Raw genomic sequence first — 18,939 nt, forward strand, 5'->3', positions numbered from 1 at the left:
TTACCACCTCAATGGAAACTAGCCCTTTAATGGAGATAAATGTTTTTGCCACCTCAATGGAAACTAGCCCCTTGTTATTACAAGACATTACTTTTGTGTTGCTATAAAATCAATACATCTAAGGCCTCATTTCCATTGAGGTGGTAACCTATAGAAACTGGTGATAAAAACTTTTATATCCTTTAAAGTATATGGAGAATTTTTAAGTAAGACCAGTTTCCATAATTTACCACCTCAATGGAAGCTAGGCCTAAGCATTTATAAAACAAATGATCAGCCTCTGCAATTGTTTATCAATAGCCAAACTTCACCCACCGTGTACCTTATTAGAGGAGCCAGCTCAGCTATATTACCTCTGACCTCTCACATGAGTGTGCTCACTGCAGATAAGAAAAGTCTGGTGCAAATTACCTATTTGTTTTACTTGAGTTCTGTCTCTACTGCTGAATAAACTGTAAGCTTATATGACTTCTTATTTCTTGTTGAACATATAAACCTTGACAATCTAGAATGTATTTTTTACAAGGTATAAACAAAATATGAGGTATTTTATGCAGTTAACACTACAATGTACACAGCTTTGTCATGACATGCAACCTAAACCAGAGGTGTACTTTGGCCTAGGTCAACTAGGCTTGAGCCTAGAGCAGCAGGATTTAATGGCCAGTTGTAATTACAACCTTTTTTTGCAGCTGTATCTCAATAGATTAACACAGCAGCAGAGTCTTAACATTTTAGAACAGGTTAACACATTGTTTGATGCAATTGTTTATCAATGGTCAATCCACTCCCACCCCTTTATTCATAGGAGCCAATCTGTACTTCTCTGGAGATGACATAACATTGTGTTAATAAAATACCCATTGTTTGGCTCCAGCAGAATTAAGCATTTTATAGCAAAATCTCAAAGTGTTTACTCTCTTTTTAAATAGGGAATGTAATTGTAAACAACTTTCCAATTCACTTCTATCACAAATTTTGCTTTGTTCTCTTGATATTCTTAGTTGAAAGCTAAACCTAGGAGGTTCATATGCTAATTTCTTAGACCTTGAAGTCTGCCTCTAATCTGAATGCATTTTGACCACTAGAGGGCATTAGTTCATGTGTTTCATATAGATAACATTGAGCTCATGCACGTGAAGTTACCTTGGAGTGAGCACTGATTGGCTAAAATGCAAGTCTATCAAAAGAACTGAAATAAGGGGGCAGTTTGCAGAAGCATAGATACAAGGTAATCACAGAGGTAAAAAGTATATTTCTATAACAGTGTTGGTTGTGCAAAACAGGGGAATGGGTAATAAAGGGATTATCTTTCTTTTTAAACAACAAAAATGTTGGTGCTGACTGTCCCTGTAAGGGGAATACAAAATTTGATGGATAGTTTTACAGCAGGTTGCCTTCCCACCCGTATGCTCTCTAAATTACAAATCTATGATTCCTGGTTGTCTAGTTTTAGTGCTTGAATTCACACTGCATTCCTGGCATTTAGTTTTGAGAGGAAAAAAAAGGAAATATGAGCTAAAATTGGTGGGTGTTGCAGGATCTGGGGTCAGTAGATTTCTCAGGAACAAGGGCAGCACAAAAGATAAAATACATCACTGAATGGGTTAAAGTAATTATGTGCAAATAACTAATTTTATACCATATAATCTATAGATGTCACTAGATATGTTAAAGTATATTCGTACAATAGAAGTTCAAGTGAAATGTAACTGTGCATTAGAATGTGATACAGGATTTTATCAGTGTTATCTTACCTGAAGGCAGCTGAGAAAACTGTACAGTTGTGCATACGTAACATCCTTATTTAATTCACCTGTATAAAATGAGATATTGATTTATTTATTTTCCAATATAAAACGATATTAAATGTTCCAGAACAGAGATAAGTAGATTACAAATTCAACAATTTGTATCGTGAAACTGTGTAGCAGTTGCTTGGATACAGGAAAATAAATGGAACTAACAGAGAAGAAAAGTTGGTTTCTCAACCTTAAATTGCTGCTTAGAGGGACAGTGTGCTGTAAAATTACTTTCCCTTAATGTGATTCAATGACTTGTTAGATCAGCTGCAGGGTATAAAATGTATTTGAAATAGTAAATTTAGCTATATTTTTGTATATGAAATAGCAGTTTTTGCTAATTGAAACAACAACCATCTAAATGGGCTGAGCAGGCAGGGAGACAAGATTTCTTCATCTTTTTTTTCTCTCTGTACACAAAGGCCTCCCTATCGTATCTCTGTCTGTACACATGCAGGCCCATACTTACAGAGCACATCTGAAAATGAACACTTTAGTACCTTTTTTTCCCCCACCCACACTGGGGGCTGAATTTTGATACTTTTTGTTTACTTTCACCTAGATTACAAGTTTTGTGTTCGGGTTTTAACGCTGAAAAAATGTAATTTCAGCGTTAAAACAGCAACACAGCCATTACGAGTCTTGTCGGTATAGCTGTACCGCATTTTAGCCTGTAACGCAACGTCAGTCCTGTACTCATAAAAATTACGCTTTTTAATGGGACTTCCATAGCGCAGCCATTACGAGTTTTGTGGTGAGGCTAAAAAGCTTGCGTTCCAGCCTATACCGACAAGATCTGTTTCGCAATCTGATAGCAGTAGTTATGAGTAGTGATGTCGCGAATTGTTCGCCGGCGAATAGTTCCCGGCGAACATAGCATGTTCGCGTTCGCCGTGGCGGGTGAACATATGCGATGTTTGATCCGCCCCCTATTCGTCATCATTGAGTAATACTTTGACCCTGTACCTCACAGTCAGCAGGCACATTCCAGCCAATCAGCAGCAGACCCTCCCTCCCAGACCCTCCTACCTCCTGGACAGCATCCATTTTAGATTCATTCGGAAGCTGCATTGTTAGTGAGAGAAGGGACAGTGTAGCTGCTGCTGATTTAGTAGGGAAATCTATAGCTAGGCTAGTGTATTCAGTGTCCACTACAGTCCTGAAGGACTCATCTGATCTCTGCTGTAAGGACAGCACCCCAAAAAGCCCTTTTTAGGGCTGCTTTTTTTTTTTTCCCTGTGTAATCAAATTGCAGTTGCCTGCCTGCCTGCCAGCATGTGTGTCAGGCTCACAGCGTATACTGTGCCCACTTGCCCAGTGCCACCACTCATATCTGGTGTAACAGTAGTGTAGATTTAAAAAAAACAACACTTTTTTGACTGTGTTAAATAATAGCAGTCAGTTTCCTTCACACGTGTGCGTTTCAGTGCCTGCCTGCCAGGACACAGTGTCACCCCAGTGCAACTCATATGTGGTGTAACAGTAGTGTAGATTTAAAAAAAACAACACTTTTTTGACTGTGTTAAATAATAGCAGTCAGTTTCCTTCTCACGTGTGCGTTTAAGTGCCTGCCTGCCAGGGCACAGTGTCACCCCAGTGCAACTCATATCTGGTGTAACAGTAGTGTACATTTAAAAGAACAACTCTTTTTTGACTGTGTTAAATAATAGCAGTCAGTTTCCTTCACACGTGTGCGTTTCAGTGCCTGCCTGCCAGGACACAGTGTCACCCCAGTGCAACTCATATGTGGTGTAACAGTAGTGTAGATTTAAAAAAAACAACACTTTTTTGACTGTGTTAAATAATAGCAGTCAGTTTCCTTCTCACGTGTGCGTTTAAGTGCCTGCCTGCCAGGGCACAGTGTCACCCCAGTGCAACTCATATCTGGTGTAACAGTAGTGTACATTTAAAAAAACAACTCTTTTTTGACTGTGTTAAATAATAGCAGTCAGTTTCCTTCACACGTGTGCGTTTAAGTACCTGCCTTCCAGGGCACAGTGTCACCCCAGTGCAAGAAAAAGATAAAATTATAAGCGCTAGAGATTAATACCCCAGCTTAACTATTGAATTCCCCTCCAGTGTACAATAATATTACATTTTGTGCCTGGCTCCAGCCCTCTGTGTATCCCGTGAACACCAGAGTCGTTACTAACGACCGCAAAGATCTCCTAGTCGCTATATAGTGACCGCCAAGCTCTTCTAATCAAAGACTTTCTAGTCGTTATAGTTGTTTTTGAAACGACCGCAAAGATACACCTGCCCAAATAGTCGTTTTTGAACGACCGCCAAGTTTCAACATCAAAAGGATCCACCAGTTGCTACTAGCAACCAAAGGAAACAAACCGCATTTTTAGTCGCTATATCGCGACCGCACAGCCTGCACATTTTTGAGGATCACCTATCCCCATGTTACATTAAGCAACCATCAAGTCATTTATTTTGACCGCCAAGTTCTACACTTATTCCCCCAAGACTTCCACAATCTTTGCGGAATAGGGGCTACCATAGAAACGCCGTACGCAACCGACATCAGTGACGTCACACCGGTCACGTAAAAGGCGCACTCAATACCATCTGGTAACGCCAAGCCGTACACAACGCGGTCTCTACCCGACAGTTACCTTGCATCTTTACTGAACATCTTAGGAGATACATTTTTACTCCACAGTTGCTAACATCACTTTAAAAACGCAAGTACTTTACACTGCCATTTGATCTTTTTTATCAACTGTTACTAATAGTAACGAATAAGGGAGACGTCCCTGCAATTTTAGATACATATGTTTTTATTTGCCTTATACTCAATATATTGTTTTAAACCTTTGTTTTAATAAATTGTATCTATATTTGTACTCTCTTCGCATCTTTCATTCTTTTAGTTCACTATATTATACCAATATATATATATATATATATTGACATTATCCACACTTATTTTTAGTACTGGTACCTACACAGCACTTATCGCCAATTCTAATATTAGAATTTATATCCATAATATACGCCGTCACATAGCTTTATTTATAGATCAACAGCATCCTCTCACAACCCTCGCTTTTAGCGCTTAACTACCATCTGATCTTTTGCTCTCACCCCAGTGCAACTCATATCTGGTGTAACAGTAGTGTAGATTTAAAAAAAAACAACACTTTTTTGACTGTGTTAAATAATAGCAGTCAGTTTCCTTCACACGTGTGCGTTTCAGTGCCTGCCTGCCAGGGCACAGTGTCACCCCAGTGCAACTCATATCTGGTGTAACAGTAGTGTACATACCTGATGTTTTAAAGCACGTTATTCCAAACAATTTAGGAATGTTAGGTGATTTATGCCCTTTATGGATTAAAACCAGACTCTGCATCAACTATGTAATTTTCCATGGGAGTTTTGCCATGGATCCCCCTCCGGCATGCCACAGTCCAGGTGTTAGTACCCTTGAAACAACTTTTCCATCACTATTGTGGCCAGAAAGAGTCCCTGTGGGTTTTAAAATTCTCCTGCCTATTGAAGTCTATGGCGGTTCGCCCGGTTCGCCCGTTCACGAACAGTTGTGGAAGTTTGCGTCCGCCGTTTGCGAAACGCAATATTTTAGGTTCGCGACATCACTTATGAGTTTTATGCAACAAAACTATTACATAAAACTTATAACTAAAGTGTTACAAACTACACTAACACCCATAAACTACCTATTAACCCCTAAACCAAGGCCCTCCCGCATCGCAAACACTATATTAAACCTATTGACTCATAATCTGCCGCTCCCAACATCACTGCCACTAATAAAATTTATTAACCCCTTTTCCGCCGCTCTCCAACATCGTCACCACTATAATAAAGTTATTAACCCCTAAACCGCCACCCTCCAGCATAGCAAACACTATTTAAATATTATTAACCCCTAATCTGCCGTCCGCCCACATCGCCCCCACTATACTAAAGTTATTAACCCCTACACCGCCGCCACTATAATAAACCTATTAACCCCTAAACTGAAAGCCCCCCATATTGCAATAAACTAATTAAAACTAGTAACCCCTAAACCTAACGCCCCCCCTAACTTTATATTAAAATTAAAATTTCCCTATCATAAACTAAAATTAAATTAACTACCAATTAAAGACAACTAAAATATACCTTTAAAAAAATCCTAACACTACTATAAATATTACAAAGTATCTAATTACAAAAAATAAAAAATACTAAATTACAAAAAAATAAAACACTAAATTACGAAAAATAGCAAACGAAATTATCAAAAATAAAAAAGTATTACGCCTAATCTAATAGCCCTATGAAAATAAAAAAGCCCACCCAAAATAAAAAAAAAACCTAGCCTACAATAAACTGCCAATAGCCCTTAAAAGGCCCTTTTGTAGGGCATTACCCTAAGTTAAAAAGCTCTTTTACCTATAAAAAAAAATACAAAGACCAGTAAAACCCACCACCCAACCAACCGCCCAAAATAAAAAAAAAACTTACTCTAACAAAAACCTAAGCTACCCATTGCCCTGAAAAGGGCATTTGTATGGGCATTGCCCTTAAAAGGGCATTTAGCTCTCTTGCAGTGCCCTGAAAAGGGCATTTAGTTATTTTTAAGAAAAGCCCAAACCCTAAAAAAACACCCAAAAAAGTTTAAAAAATCCTAACACTAATCTTCGAAGATCCACTTACAGTTGCTGAAGTCCTGCATGAAGGACCTTCATCCTGGCGGCTCCATCTTCATCCAGGCAGCATCTTCTATCTTCATCCCGGAGGCGCAGACCGGGTCCATCCTGATGACATCCGGCGCAGAGCATCCTCTTCATATGGTCGCCGCCATATACTTAATCTTCATTGCAAGGTACGCAATTCAAAATGGCGTCCCTTGCATTCCTATTGGCTCATTTGATTTTGGAAATTCAAATCAGCCAATAGGATAAGAGCTACTGATTTGAACAGCCAATAGAATTTCAGTAGCTTGTACTAGTAATTGTAAAGTTTTATTAGGTTTTATTTCACATGTAAATTTGTATTTAGTTTAAGTAGGTAGTTAGTAAATATCTATTTACTAACTAGTCTACCTAGTTAAAATAAATAGAAACTTACCTGTGAAATAAAAATAAAACCTATGCTAGCTACAATATAACTATTAGTTATATTGTAGCTAGCTTAGGTTTTATTTCACAGGTAAGTATGTATTTAGTTTTAAATAGGTATTATTTAGTTAATAATTGTAACTTTAATTTAACTCTATTTTAATTATGTTACAGTTAGGGGGTGTTACGGTTACGTTAGGGTTAGGGGTTAATATAGTTTAATTTAGGTTGCTACGATGTGGGGGGCTGGCGGTTTAGGGGTTAATAGATTTATTTAGTGGTAGTGATGTGGGAGGCCAGAGGTTAATAAATTTATTTAGTGGCGGTGATGTCGGGGAGCGGAGGAATAGGGGTTAATATCTTTATTATAGTGTGGGCGATATTGGGGTGCGAGGGAATAGGGGTTAACTTTAGTATAGTGGCGGTGATATCGGGAGTGGCAGATTAGGGGGTTAATACATTTATTTCGGTGGCGGCGATATCGGGGGTGGCAGATTAGGGGTTAATAACATTATGGAGGTGTTGGCGAAGTCGGGGGCAGCAGATTAGGGGTGTTTAGACATGGGGTTTATGTTAGGGTGTTATGTTTAAACGTTACTTTTTTTTTCCCCATAGACATCAATGGGGCTGCATTAGGGAGCTTTTCATTCCGTGACTGGAGGTGTTTTTTTCTGACCTGCTCTCCCCATTGATGTCTATAGGGAAAGCGTTCACGAGCACGTCAAAACAGCGCTTGTATTTTGTGCGGTATGGGGCTTAACTCCACCATATCACAAGCACAAGCCGGCTGTTTCAAAACTTTTAATAGCTGCGCTATTTAGGGTGAAATAATGCAACTTTTGTTGCGTTCGTTAAATTCCCTATAGTGCGCATAACTCGTAATCTACCTGATAGCGTTTCTATAGCCAATACTTCTGCATTTAAATGTACAGTGTAGATGGCTGTTTCAACAGGCAAAAGCAGCTATTTCAAATGACAAAACCAGGTAAATGATCTATTTGTAAAAAAATGTAATACATTCCAGCAGGAAAATTAATATTTTGGATCACATTAAAGGGGATTTTTTTTTTATAATACACTGCTCCTTTAAAAGGACATTAAAACTAATTTTATACATGCATAGTATACAGTATATCAACAATAAAGTATTTTATTACAAAATATTTGCATATAAAAAAGTATCTAGATTATAGTATCCTATATCTTGTGCTATGGCTAGTTATGGTCGAATATCAAGCAATCACTGTGCAGAATGTTTTGTTGTCTGACGGATACACTGCAGTCTTGCTAGTTAAAGCTCAAAAAAACCATAATTTCCAGAGTTACATAACAGGTAAACAGGGCAAATAAATAATGAAAATCCATTACAATGATAAAAAAAAATTCCTAAGCATAATTACCATTTTAAAGGAATTTCGTTTTGATATTTATGTCACTTTCAAGATAAATTGAACAAAACAGAATTTCTGTCACTCAAATCAAAGAGCATTATTTTAATATGCTAAACATTTTTTACATGAAAATTTTTTGTATTAAATCTGTTTAACCTGATATTACAAGCAACCCAATGTGCTTGTTTGTGCATAACTGTATTCTAGGGACAGACTATTCACTGGCTGATATAGATGACTTTAACAGCCATACTGATGTGTGCAGTGACACATCCTTAGCAAAGTAACTAAAACCTTTTTTTCTAGAATGTAGATTTTAATAAATTGTGAAGCATCGCAAAACAAATCTAAGGGGACAAAATACTGTAAAATTAGTTTGAGCTTCCAGTTTCCAGTGACATATATAACAGTTACAACATATTAAATATTGGAAATTTCTACTTTATTTTTGTATTTGAAATAGATGTTTATTCTCGCTGAAACCACAATTCATTGTTCTCAAGAACAAAAATCATTCAAATAGGCTAAGTCCACAGGTAGATTATGGGGCATATGTATCAAGCTCCGTATGGAGCTTGATGCCCCGTGTTTCTGGCGAGCCTGCAGACTCGCCAGAAACAGCAGTTATGAAGCAGCGGTCACAAAGACCGCTGCTCCATAACCTGTCCGTTTGCTCTGAGCAGGTGGACAGACATCGCCGGAAATCAACCCGATCGAATACGATCGGGTTGATTGACTCAACCCTGCTGGCGGCCCATTGGCCGCGAGTCTGCAGGGGGCGGCGTTGCACCAGCAGCTCTTGCGAGCTGCTGGTGCAATGCTGAATACGGCGAGCGTATTGCTCGCTGTATTCAGCAAGGTCTGGCGGACCTGATCCGACACTGCGGATCAGGTCCGCCAGACCTTAATAACTATGGGCCTATGTCTCTTATACACAAAGGCCAGAACCTAGGTAATAAAATCTTCATTACGGTTGGTGTTTTCAGTAAGTAAAACCAGCTATTTCAAATGCAAAAATACACCTAGGGCCAGATTACAAGTGGCGCGCTATCACGTTACTTTGCGAGCAAGTAATATATATAAGTGCATTGGAGCCCTTTGCCGTTAAGTAGATGAAAACATGTAAAAGCATTTTTATGCAATATTCATATTTAACAAAGTTTTTTAACCTTAGTCTTCAGCTGCCAGGGTGCCAGCGGTTCAATATATAGGGAAATAGAAGGCACTCTCTGTTCTTTTTAGCAAAGGTTATTTATTCAAACAGGCGTGATGTTTTCGGGGGGACACTCCCTTTCCTCTGAGGAAGGGGAGTGTCCCCCGAAACGTCACGCTTGTTTGAATATATAACCTTTGCTAAAAAGACCAGAGAGTGCCTTCTATTTCCATACATATATATATATATATATATATATATATATATATATATATATATATATATGCTCAAAAAACAAAGTATTGCAGTATGCAGTGATACCTTTTTTATTGGACTAACATAATATTTAAAAGACAAGCTTTCGAGAGTTTTCCTCTCTTCCTCAGGTCTAAAGCAATACTGATCATTCTGATATAGATACACATCACATACAACAAATAGAAGGGAGGGAAGGGGTGAGAGGGGGGTCATAAAAGCAGAGAATGTGTCTGAAGGAGAAAATAGCTGAGAATAGCCAGAAATAATAAATAAACAGAGGAGAGTAAATAGGCCAGATGAGAGGAAAAACAAAAAGGAAAAAGAAACCAATATAGGACAATAAGATGAGAGATTATAGAAAGTTATGGTAGTGTGTGAGAAAGTCAGAGTCTACATTAAGTCCTTCATTTCTGGCATTGAAATGTGTGATCATTTTCATCTCAAACGTCTTTCGTTCATGAGAGTCTTTGAAATTCCCTTTAAGAACTTTAATCCTGAGGTTAAGGATGGAGTGACCAGTCTGGGTGAAGTGATGACCAACAGGGGTACAATATTCATTATCCTTGTGGTTTTTGATCGAGTGTCTGTGTAGATTCATTCTGAGATGCAGCTTTAGGCCAGTTTCTCCAATGTAGCAACCTCTGTCACACGCTGTACACTGTATCATGTACACCACATTAGCAGATGAGCACGAATAAGATCCTTTAATATTGTATGACGCGTTGTTGTGTCTGGCTGTGTTGTTGTCACATATATGTTGACACAGTTTGCAGAGTGATTTGTTGCATTGTGCAGTGCCATTCTGTGTAAGCTTCTGTTCTGCACCTGAGTACACTGTCAGAGTCATTTAGGCAAAAGGGCTACAAGGAAAGGACAATATCTAAAAAAATCAAATCTGCCCTAAAAACACCACGGGAAAGACTCCTACAATACAAAGAAAAGGAAAACAAAACAAGAACCCCTCTAGTAGTCACTTACAACCCTACTCTGGAAGGAGTGCGCAAAATTATTAAAGAGCTACAACCACTAATTTCAGAGGACCCCACACTCAAAAAAATATTTCCTGAACCCCCCATACTAGCATTCAAACAACCGCCTAACCTGAGACAGAGATTGGTCCGCAGCAAATTAACCACAGAACAGAAGCGCACACAGAATGGCACTGCACGATGCAACAAATCACTCTGCAAACTGTGTCAACATATATGTGACAACAACACAGCCAGACACAACAACGCATCATACAATATTAAGGGATCCTATTCGTGCTCATCTGCTAATGTGGTGTACATGATACAGTGTACAGCGTGTGACAGAGGTTGCTACATTGGAGAAACTGGCCTAAAGCTGCATCTCAGAATGAATCTACACAGACACTCGATCAAAAACCACAAGGAAAATGAATATTGTACCCCTGTTGGTCATCACTTCCCCCAGACTGGTCACTCCATCCTTAACCTCAGGATTAAAATTCTTAAAGGGAATTTCAAAGACTCTCATGAATGAAAGACGTTTGAGATGAAAATGATCACACATTTCAATACCAGAAATGAAGGACTTAATGTAGACTCTGGCTTTCTCACACACTACCAAAACTTTCTATAATCTCTCATCTTATTGTCTTATATTGGTTTATTTTTCCTTTTGTTTTTTCCTCTCATCTGGCCTATTTACTCTCCTCTGTTTATTTATTCTTTCTGGCTATTCTCAGCTATTTTCTCCTTCAGGCACATTCTCTGCTTTTATGACCCCCCTCTCACCCCCTCCTTCCCTTCTATTTGTTCAATGTGATGTGTATCTATATCAGAATGATCAGTATTGCTTTAGACCTGAGGAAGAGAGGAAAACTCTCGAAAGCTTGTCTTTTAAATATTATGTTAGTCCAATAAAAAAGGTATCACTGCATACTGCAATACTTTGTTTTTTGAGCATCTATCTACTGGACTAACACGGCTACTCCAATCTTCACTATATATATATATATATATATATATATATATATATATATACTGTATATGTATAGATATATATTGTACCAAATTAGCATCAACAATTAGTGGATTGCAGATTCGTCATCTGTCAATCAATTGAGCAATATGGCAAGCGGAGGAACGGAGATTATTGTTATAGTATTAAAAGGTAAAACTCTGAGAATATTAATAAATAGTACAAATTTGATGAATTAACGTCTGCCTAATTTTTTTAATTCGTTCCTATGACGTGAGCGAGTACGCTCAGCTTTACATTCACTTTAAGCTGAAATTAGCTAATATTAAAAATGTTCACAAATTATCACTAAATACATTTATGTTAAGTTATGCAATTAATCTGTTTTTTGTTTATCAGAAAATTATATAATATTACAAAATATTGCACTGCCCCCACTGACCCGGCTACTTCATAATGCCACCTGGCTGGCAACATTTCTTTCATGTAATTAGCAAGAGTCCATGAGCTAGTGACGTATGGGATATACATTCCTACCAGGAGGGGCAAAGTTTCCCAAACCTCAAAATGCCTATAAATACACCCCTCACCACACCCACAATTCAGTTTTACAAACTTTGCCTCCGATGGAGGTGGTGAAGTAAGTTTGTGCTAGATTCTACGTTGATATGCGCTCCGCAGCAAGTTGGAGCCCGGTTTTCCTCTCAGCGTGCAGTGAATGTCAGAGGGATGTGAGGAGAGTATTGCCTATTTGAATGCAGTGATCTCCTTCTAAGGGGTCTATTTCATAGGTTCTCTGTTATCGGTCGTAGAGATTCATCTCTTACCTCCCTTTTCAGATCGACGATATACTCTTATATATACCATTACCTCTGCTGATTCTCGTTTCAGTACTGGTTTGGCTATCTGCTATATGTAGATGAGTGTCCTGGGGTAAGTAAGTCTTATTTTCTGTGACACTCCAAGCTATGGTTGGGCACTTTGTTTATAAAGTTCTAAATATATGTATTCAAACATTTATTTGCCTTGACTCAGAATGTTCAACTTTCCTTATTTTCAGACAGTCAGTTTCATATTTGGGATAATGCATTTTGATTTGACCATTTTTTCTTACCTTAAAATTTGACTTTTTCCCTGTGGGCTGTTAGGCTCGCGGGGGCTGAAAATGCTTCATTTTATTGCGTCATTCTTGGCGCGGACTTTTTTGGCGCAAAAATTCTATTTTCGTTTCCGGCGTCATACGTGTCGCCGGAAGTTGCGTCATTCTTTGACGTTATTTCGCGCCAAAAATGTCGGCGTTCCGGATGTGGCGTCATTTTTGGCGCCAAAAAGCATTTAGGCGCCAAATAATGTGGGCGTCTTATTTGGCGCGAAAAAATATGGGCGTCACTTTTGTCTCCACATTATTTAAGTCTCATTTTTTATTGCTTCTGGTTGCTAGAAGCTTGTTCTTTGGCATTCTTTCCCATTCCTGAAACTGTCATTTAAGGAATTTGATCAATTTTGCTTTATATGTTGTTTTTTCTCTTACATATTGCAAGATGTCTCACGTTGCATCTGAGCCAGAAGATACTACAGGAAAATCGCTGTCAAGTGCTGAATCTACCAAAGCTAAGTGTATCTGCTGTAAACTTTTGGTAGCTATTTCTCCAGCTGTTGTTTGTATTGATTGTCATGACAAACTTGTTAAAGCAGATAATATTTCCTTTAGTAAAGTACCATTGCCTGTTGCAGTTCCCTCAACATCTAAGGTGCAGAATGTTCCTGATAATATAAGAGATTTTGTTTCTGAATCCATAAAGAAGGCTATGTCTGTTATTTCTCCTTCTAGTAAACGTAAAAAATCTTTTAAAACTTCTCTCCCTACAGATGAATTTTTAAATGAACATCATCATTCTGATTCTGATGACTCCTCTGGTTCAGAGGATCCTGTCTCTGAGGTTGATGCTGATAAATCTTCATATTTATTTAAAATGGAATTTATTCGTTCTTTACTTAAAGAAGTTCTAATTGCTTTAGAAATAGAGGATTCTAGTCCTCTTGATACTAATTCTAAACGTTTAGATAAGGTATTTAAAGCTCCTGTGGTTATTCCAGAAGTTTTTCCTGTTCCTAATGCTATTTCTGCAGTAATTTCCAAAGAATGGGATAAATTGGGTAATTCATTTACTCCTTCTAAACGTTTTAAGCATTTATATCCTGTGCCGTCTGACAGATTAGAATTTTGGGACAAAATCCCTAAAGTTGATGGGGCTATTTCTACCCTTGCTAAACGTACTACTATTCCTACGTCAGATGGTACTTCGTTTAAGGATCCTCTAGATAGGAAAATTGAGTCCTTTCTAAGAAAAGCTTATCTGTGTTCAGGTAATCTTCTTAGACCTGCTATATCTTTGGCTGATGTTGCTGCAGCTTCAACTTTTTGGTTGGAAACTTTAGCGCAACAAGTAACACATCGTGATTCTCATGACATTATTATTCTTCTTCAGCATGCTAATAATTTTATCTGTGATGCCATTTTTGATATTATCAGAGTTGATGTCAGGTTTATGTCTCTAGCTATTTTAGCTAGAAGAGCTTTATGGCTTAAAACTTGGAATGCTGATATGGCTTCTAAATCAACTTTACTTTCTATTTCTTTCCAGGGTAACAAATTATTTGGTTCTCAGTTGGATTCCATCATTTCAACTGTTACTGGTGGGAAAGGAACTTTTTTACCACAGGATAAAAAATCTAAAGGTAAAAGTAGAGCTAATAATCGTTTTCGTTCCTTTCGTTTCAACAAAGAACAAAAGCCTGATCCTTCATCCTCAGGAGCAGTTTCAGTTTGGAAACCATCTCCAGTCTGGAATAAATCCAAGCCAGCTAGAAAGGCAAAGCCTGCTTCTAAGTCCACATGAAGGTGCGGCCCTCATTCCAGCTCAGCTGGTAGGGGGCAGGTTACGTTTTTTCAAGGAAATTTGGATCAATTCTGTTCACAATCTTTGGATTCAGAACATTGTTTCAGAAGGGTACAGAATTGGTTTCAAGATAAGACCTCCTGCAAAGAGATTTTTTCTTTCCCGTGTCCCAGTAAATCCAGTAAAAGCTCAAGCATTTCTGAAATGTGTTTCAGATCTAGAGTTGACTGGAGTAATTATGCCAGTTCCAGTTCAGGAACAGGGGATGGGGTTTTATTCAAATCTCTTCATTGTACCAAAGAAGGAGAATTCCTTCAGACCAGTTCTGGATCTAAAAATATTGAATCGTTATGTAAGGATACCAACGTTCAAAATGGTAACTATAAGGACTATCTTGCCTTTTGTTCTGCAAGGGAATTATATGTCCACAATAGATTTACAGGATGCATATCTGCATATTCCGATTCATCCAGATCATTTTCAGTTCCTGAGATTCTCTTTTCTGGACAAGCATTACCAGTTTGTGGCTCTGCCGTTTGGCCTAGCTACAGCTCCAAGAATTTTTACAAAGGTTCTCGGTGCCCTTCTGTCTGTAATCAGAGAACAGGGTATTGTGGTATTTCCTTATTTGGACGATATCTTGGTACTTGCTCAGTCTTTACATTTAGCAGAATCTCATACGAATCGACTTGTGTTGTTTCTTCAAGATCATGGTTGGAGGATCAATTTACCAAAAAGTTCTTTGATTCCTCAGACAAGGGTAACCTTTCTGGGTTTCCAGATGGATTCAGTGTCCATGACTCTGTCTTTAACAGACAAGAGACGTCTAAAATTGATTGCTGCTTGTCGAAACCTTCAGTCACAATCATTCCCTTCGGTAGCCTTATGCATGGAAATTCTAGGTCTTATGACTGCTGCATCGGACGCGATCCCCTTTGCTCGTTTTCACATGCGACCTCTTCAGCTCTGTATGCTGAAGCAATGGTGCAAGGATTACACGAAGATATCTCAAACAATATCTTTAAAACCGATTGTTCGGCACTCTCTAACATGGTGGACAGATCACCATCGTTTAATTCAGGGGGCTTCTTTTGTGCTTCCGACCTGGACTGTAATTTCAACAGATGCAAGTCTCACGGGTTGGGGAGCTGTGTGGGGATCTCTGACGGCACAGGGAGTTTGGGAATCTCAGGAGGTGAGATTACCTATCAATATCTTGGAACTCCGTGCAATTTTCAGAGCTCTTCAGTTTTGGCCTCTTCTGAAGAGAGAATCGTTCATTTGTTTTCAGACAGACAATGTCACAACTGTGGCATACATCAATCATCAAGGAGGGACTCACAGTCCTCTGGCTATGAAAGAAGTATCTCGAATTTTGGTTTGGGCGGAATCCAGCTCCTGTCTAATCTCTGCGGTTCATATCCCAGGTGTAGACAATTGGGAAGCGGATTATCTAAGTCGCCAAATGTTGCATCCGGGCGAATGGTCTCTTCACCCAGAGGTATTTCTTCAGATTGTTCAAATGTGGGAACTTCCAGAAATAGATCTGATGGCATCCCATCTAAACAAGAAACTTCCCAGGTATCTGTCCAGATCCCGGGATCCTCAGGCGGAGGCAGTGGATGCATTATCACTTCCTTGGAAGTATCATCCTGCCTATATCTTTCCGCCTCTAGTTCTTCTTCCAAGAGTGATCTCCAAGATTCTGAAGGAATGCTCGTTTGTTCTGCTGGTAGCTCCAGCATGGCCTCACAGGTTTTGGTATGCAGATCTTGTCCGGATGGCCTCTTGCCAACCGTGGACTCTTCCGTTAAGACCAGACCTTCTATCACAAGGTCCTTTTTTCCATCAGGATCTGAAATCCTTAAATTTAAAGGTATGGAGATTGAACGCTTGATTCTTGGTCAAAGAGGTTTCTCTGACTCCGTGATTAATACTATGTTACAGGCTCGTAAATCTGTATCTCGAGAGATATATTATAGAGTCTGGAAGACTTATATTTCTTGGTGTCTTTCTCATCATTTTTCTTGGCATTCTTTTAGAATACCGAGAATTTTACAGTTTCTTCAGGATGGTTTAGATAAGGGTTTGTCCGCAAGTTCTTTGAAAGGACAAATCTCTGCTCTTTCTGTTCTTTTTCACAGAAAGATTGCTATTCTTCCTGATATTCATTGTTTTGTACAAGCTTTGGTTCGTATAAAACCTGTCATTAAGTCAATTTCTCCTCCTTGGAGTTTGAATTTGGTTCTGGGAGCTCTTCAAGCTCCTCCGTTTGAACCTATGCATTCATTGGACATTAAATTACTTTCTTGGAAAGTTTTGTTCCTTTTGGCCATCTCTTCTGCTAGAAGAGTTTCTGAATTATCTGCTCTTTCTTGTGAGTCTCCTTTTCTGATTTTTCATCAGGATAAGGCGGTGTTGCGAACTTCTTTTGAATTTTTACCTAAAGTTGTGAATTCCAACAACATTAGTAGAGAAATTGTGGTTCCTTCATTATGTCCTAATCCTAAGAATTCTAAGGAGAAATCGTTGCATTCTTTGGATGTTGTTAGAGCTTTGAAATATTATGTTGAAGCTACGAAATCTTTCCGTAAGACTTCTAGTCTATTTGTTATCTTTTCCGGTTCTAGGAAAGGCCAGAAAGCTTCTGCCATTTCTTTGGCATCTTGGTTGAAATCTTTAATTCATCTTGCCTATGTTGAGTCGGGTAAAATTCCGCCTCAGAGAATTACAGCTCATTCTACTAGGTCAGTATCTACTTCCTGGGCGTTTAGGAATGAAGCTTCGGTTGACCAGATCTGCAAAGCAGCAACTTGGTCCTCTTTGCATACTTTTACTAAATTCTACCATTTTGATGTATTTTCTTCTTCTGAAGCAGTTTTTGGTAGAAAAGTACTTCAGGCAGCGGTTTCAGTTTGAATCTTCTGCTTATGTTTTTCGTTAAACTTTATTTTGGGTGTGGATTATTTTCAGCAGGAATTGGCTGTCTTTATTTTATCCCTCCCTCTCTAGTGACTCTTGTGTGGAAAGATCCACATCTTGGGTAGTCATTATCCCATACGTCACTAGCTCATGGACTCTTGCTAATTACATGAAAGAAAACATAATTTATGTAAGAACTTACCTGATAAATTCATTTCTTTCATATTAGCAAGAGTCCATGAGGCCCGCCCTTTTTTTGTGGTGGTTATGATTTTGTATAAAGCACAATTATTCCAATTCCTTATTTTATATGCTTTCGCACTTTTTTATCACCCCACTTCTTGGCTATTCGTTAAACTGAATTGTGGGTGTGGTGAGGGGTGTATTTATAGGCATTTTGAGGTTTGGGAAACTTTGCCCCTCCTGGTAGGAATGTATATCCCATACGTCACTAGCTCATGGACTCTTGCTAATATGAAAGAAATGAATTTATCAGGTAAGTTCTTACATAAATTATGTTTTTCTGTGGAGAACGCTGCCATGGGCTTGATATGGAGTTGCCCATTCCTTGCGGCTTTATCAGATGCAACGCTTCTGGGAAAGTTAACCACAAGATTTCGGAGTGTGTCTGTGGGAATTTGTGCCCATTGAGCCATAAGATCATTTTTGAGGTCAGGCACAGATGTTGGAGGAGAAAGCCTGTGTTGTAATCGGTACTCTAATTCATTCCAAAGGTGTTCAATGGGGTTGAGGTCATTGCTCTGTGCAGGTCACTCTAGTTCTTCCACACCAAACTCGTCGAACCATGTCTTCATGGATCTTGCTTTGTGCACAGTGGCATAGTCATGCTGGAACAGGAAAGGGCCTTCCCCAAACTGTGGCAACAAAGTTGTAAGCACCCAGTTGTATGAAATGTCTTTTTGTCCTGCAGCATTAAGCTGACCTTTCACTGAAACATAAGGGCCTGGTGCTAACTCTCAAAAACAGCCCGAGACCATTAACCCTCCTCCACCAAACTTTACCGTAGGCACTCTGCATCCCACTATGCAAAACAAGATTCTTGCATCAAACTGCCAGATAGTAAATTGTGATTTATCACTCTAGAGAACACATCTCCACTGCTCCTTTGGCGGTGTGCCTTACACTACTCCAGACAATGCTTGGCAGTGCACATGTTGGTGTGAGGCTTGTGTACAGCTGCTCGGCCATGGAAACCCATTTCATAAAGCTCCCAATGCTCAGATCTTGTGCAGATGTTAATTCCAGAGGTAGCACAGAACTCTGTAGTGATTGATTCAACAGATAATAGGCAATTTGTATACTCTAGGTGCTTCAGCACTTGCTGGTCCCTGTCTTTGAGTTTGCATGGCTACCACTTCATGGCTGCACTGTTGTTGCTCCTAGATGCTTCCACTTCACAATAATAGCACTTACAGTTGACCAATGCAGATCTAGTAGGGCAAGAATTTCACTAACTGACTTGTGCCACGTTTC

At 38.9% G+C, this 18,939-nt stretch overlaps 1 protein-coding gene across 2 annotated transcripts in view; it reads right to left on the reverse strand.

Moving 5' to 3' along the window:
• AOAH (acyloxyacyl hydrolase) overlaps positions 1–18,939 on the reverse strand; it is a 411,773-nt gene that overhangs the window by 84,488 nt on the left and 308,346 nt on the right. For both annotated transcript variants that reach the window (XM_053714415.1, XM_053714414.1), the window contains exon 17: positions 1,758–1,816. In XM_053714415.1, the coding sequence (XP_053570390.1) occupies positions 1,758–1,816 (59 nt within the window). The remainder of the gene's footprint in view (positions 1–1,757; positions 1,817–18,939) is intronic.

This window comes from Bombina bombina, chromosome 5 (genome assembly GCF_027579735.1).
Source record: "Bombina bombina isolate aBomBom1 chromosome 5, aBomBom1.pri, whole genome shotgun sequence".
Classification (NCBI taxonomy): Eukaryota; Metazoa; Chordata; class Amphibia; order Anura; family Bombinatoridae; genus Bombina; species Bombina bombina.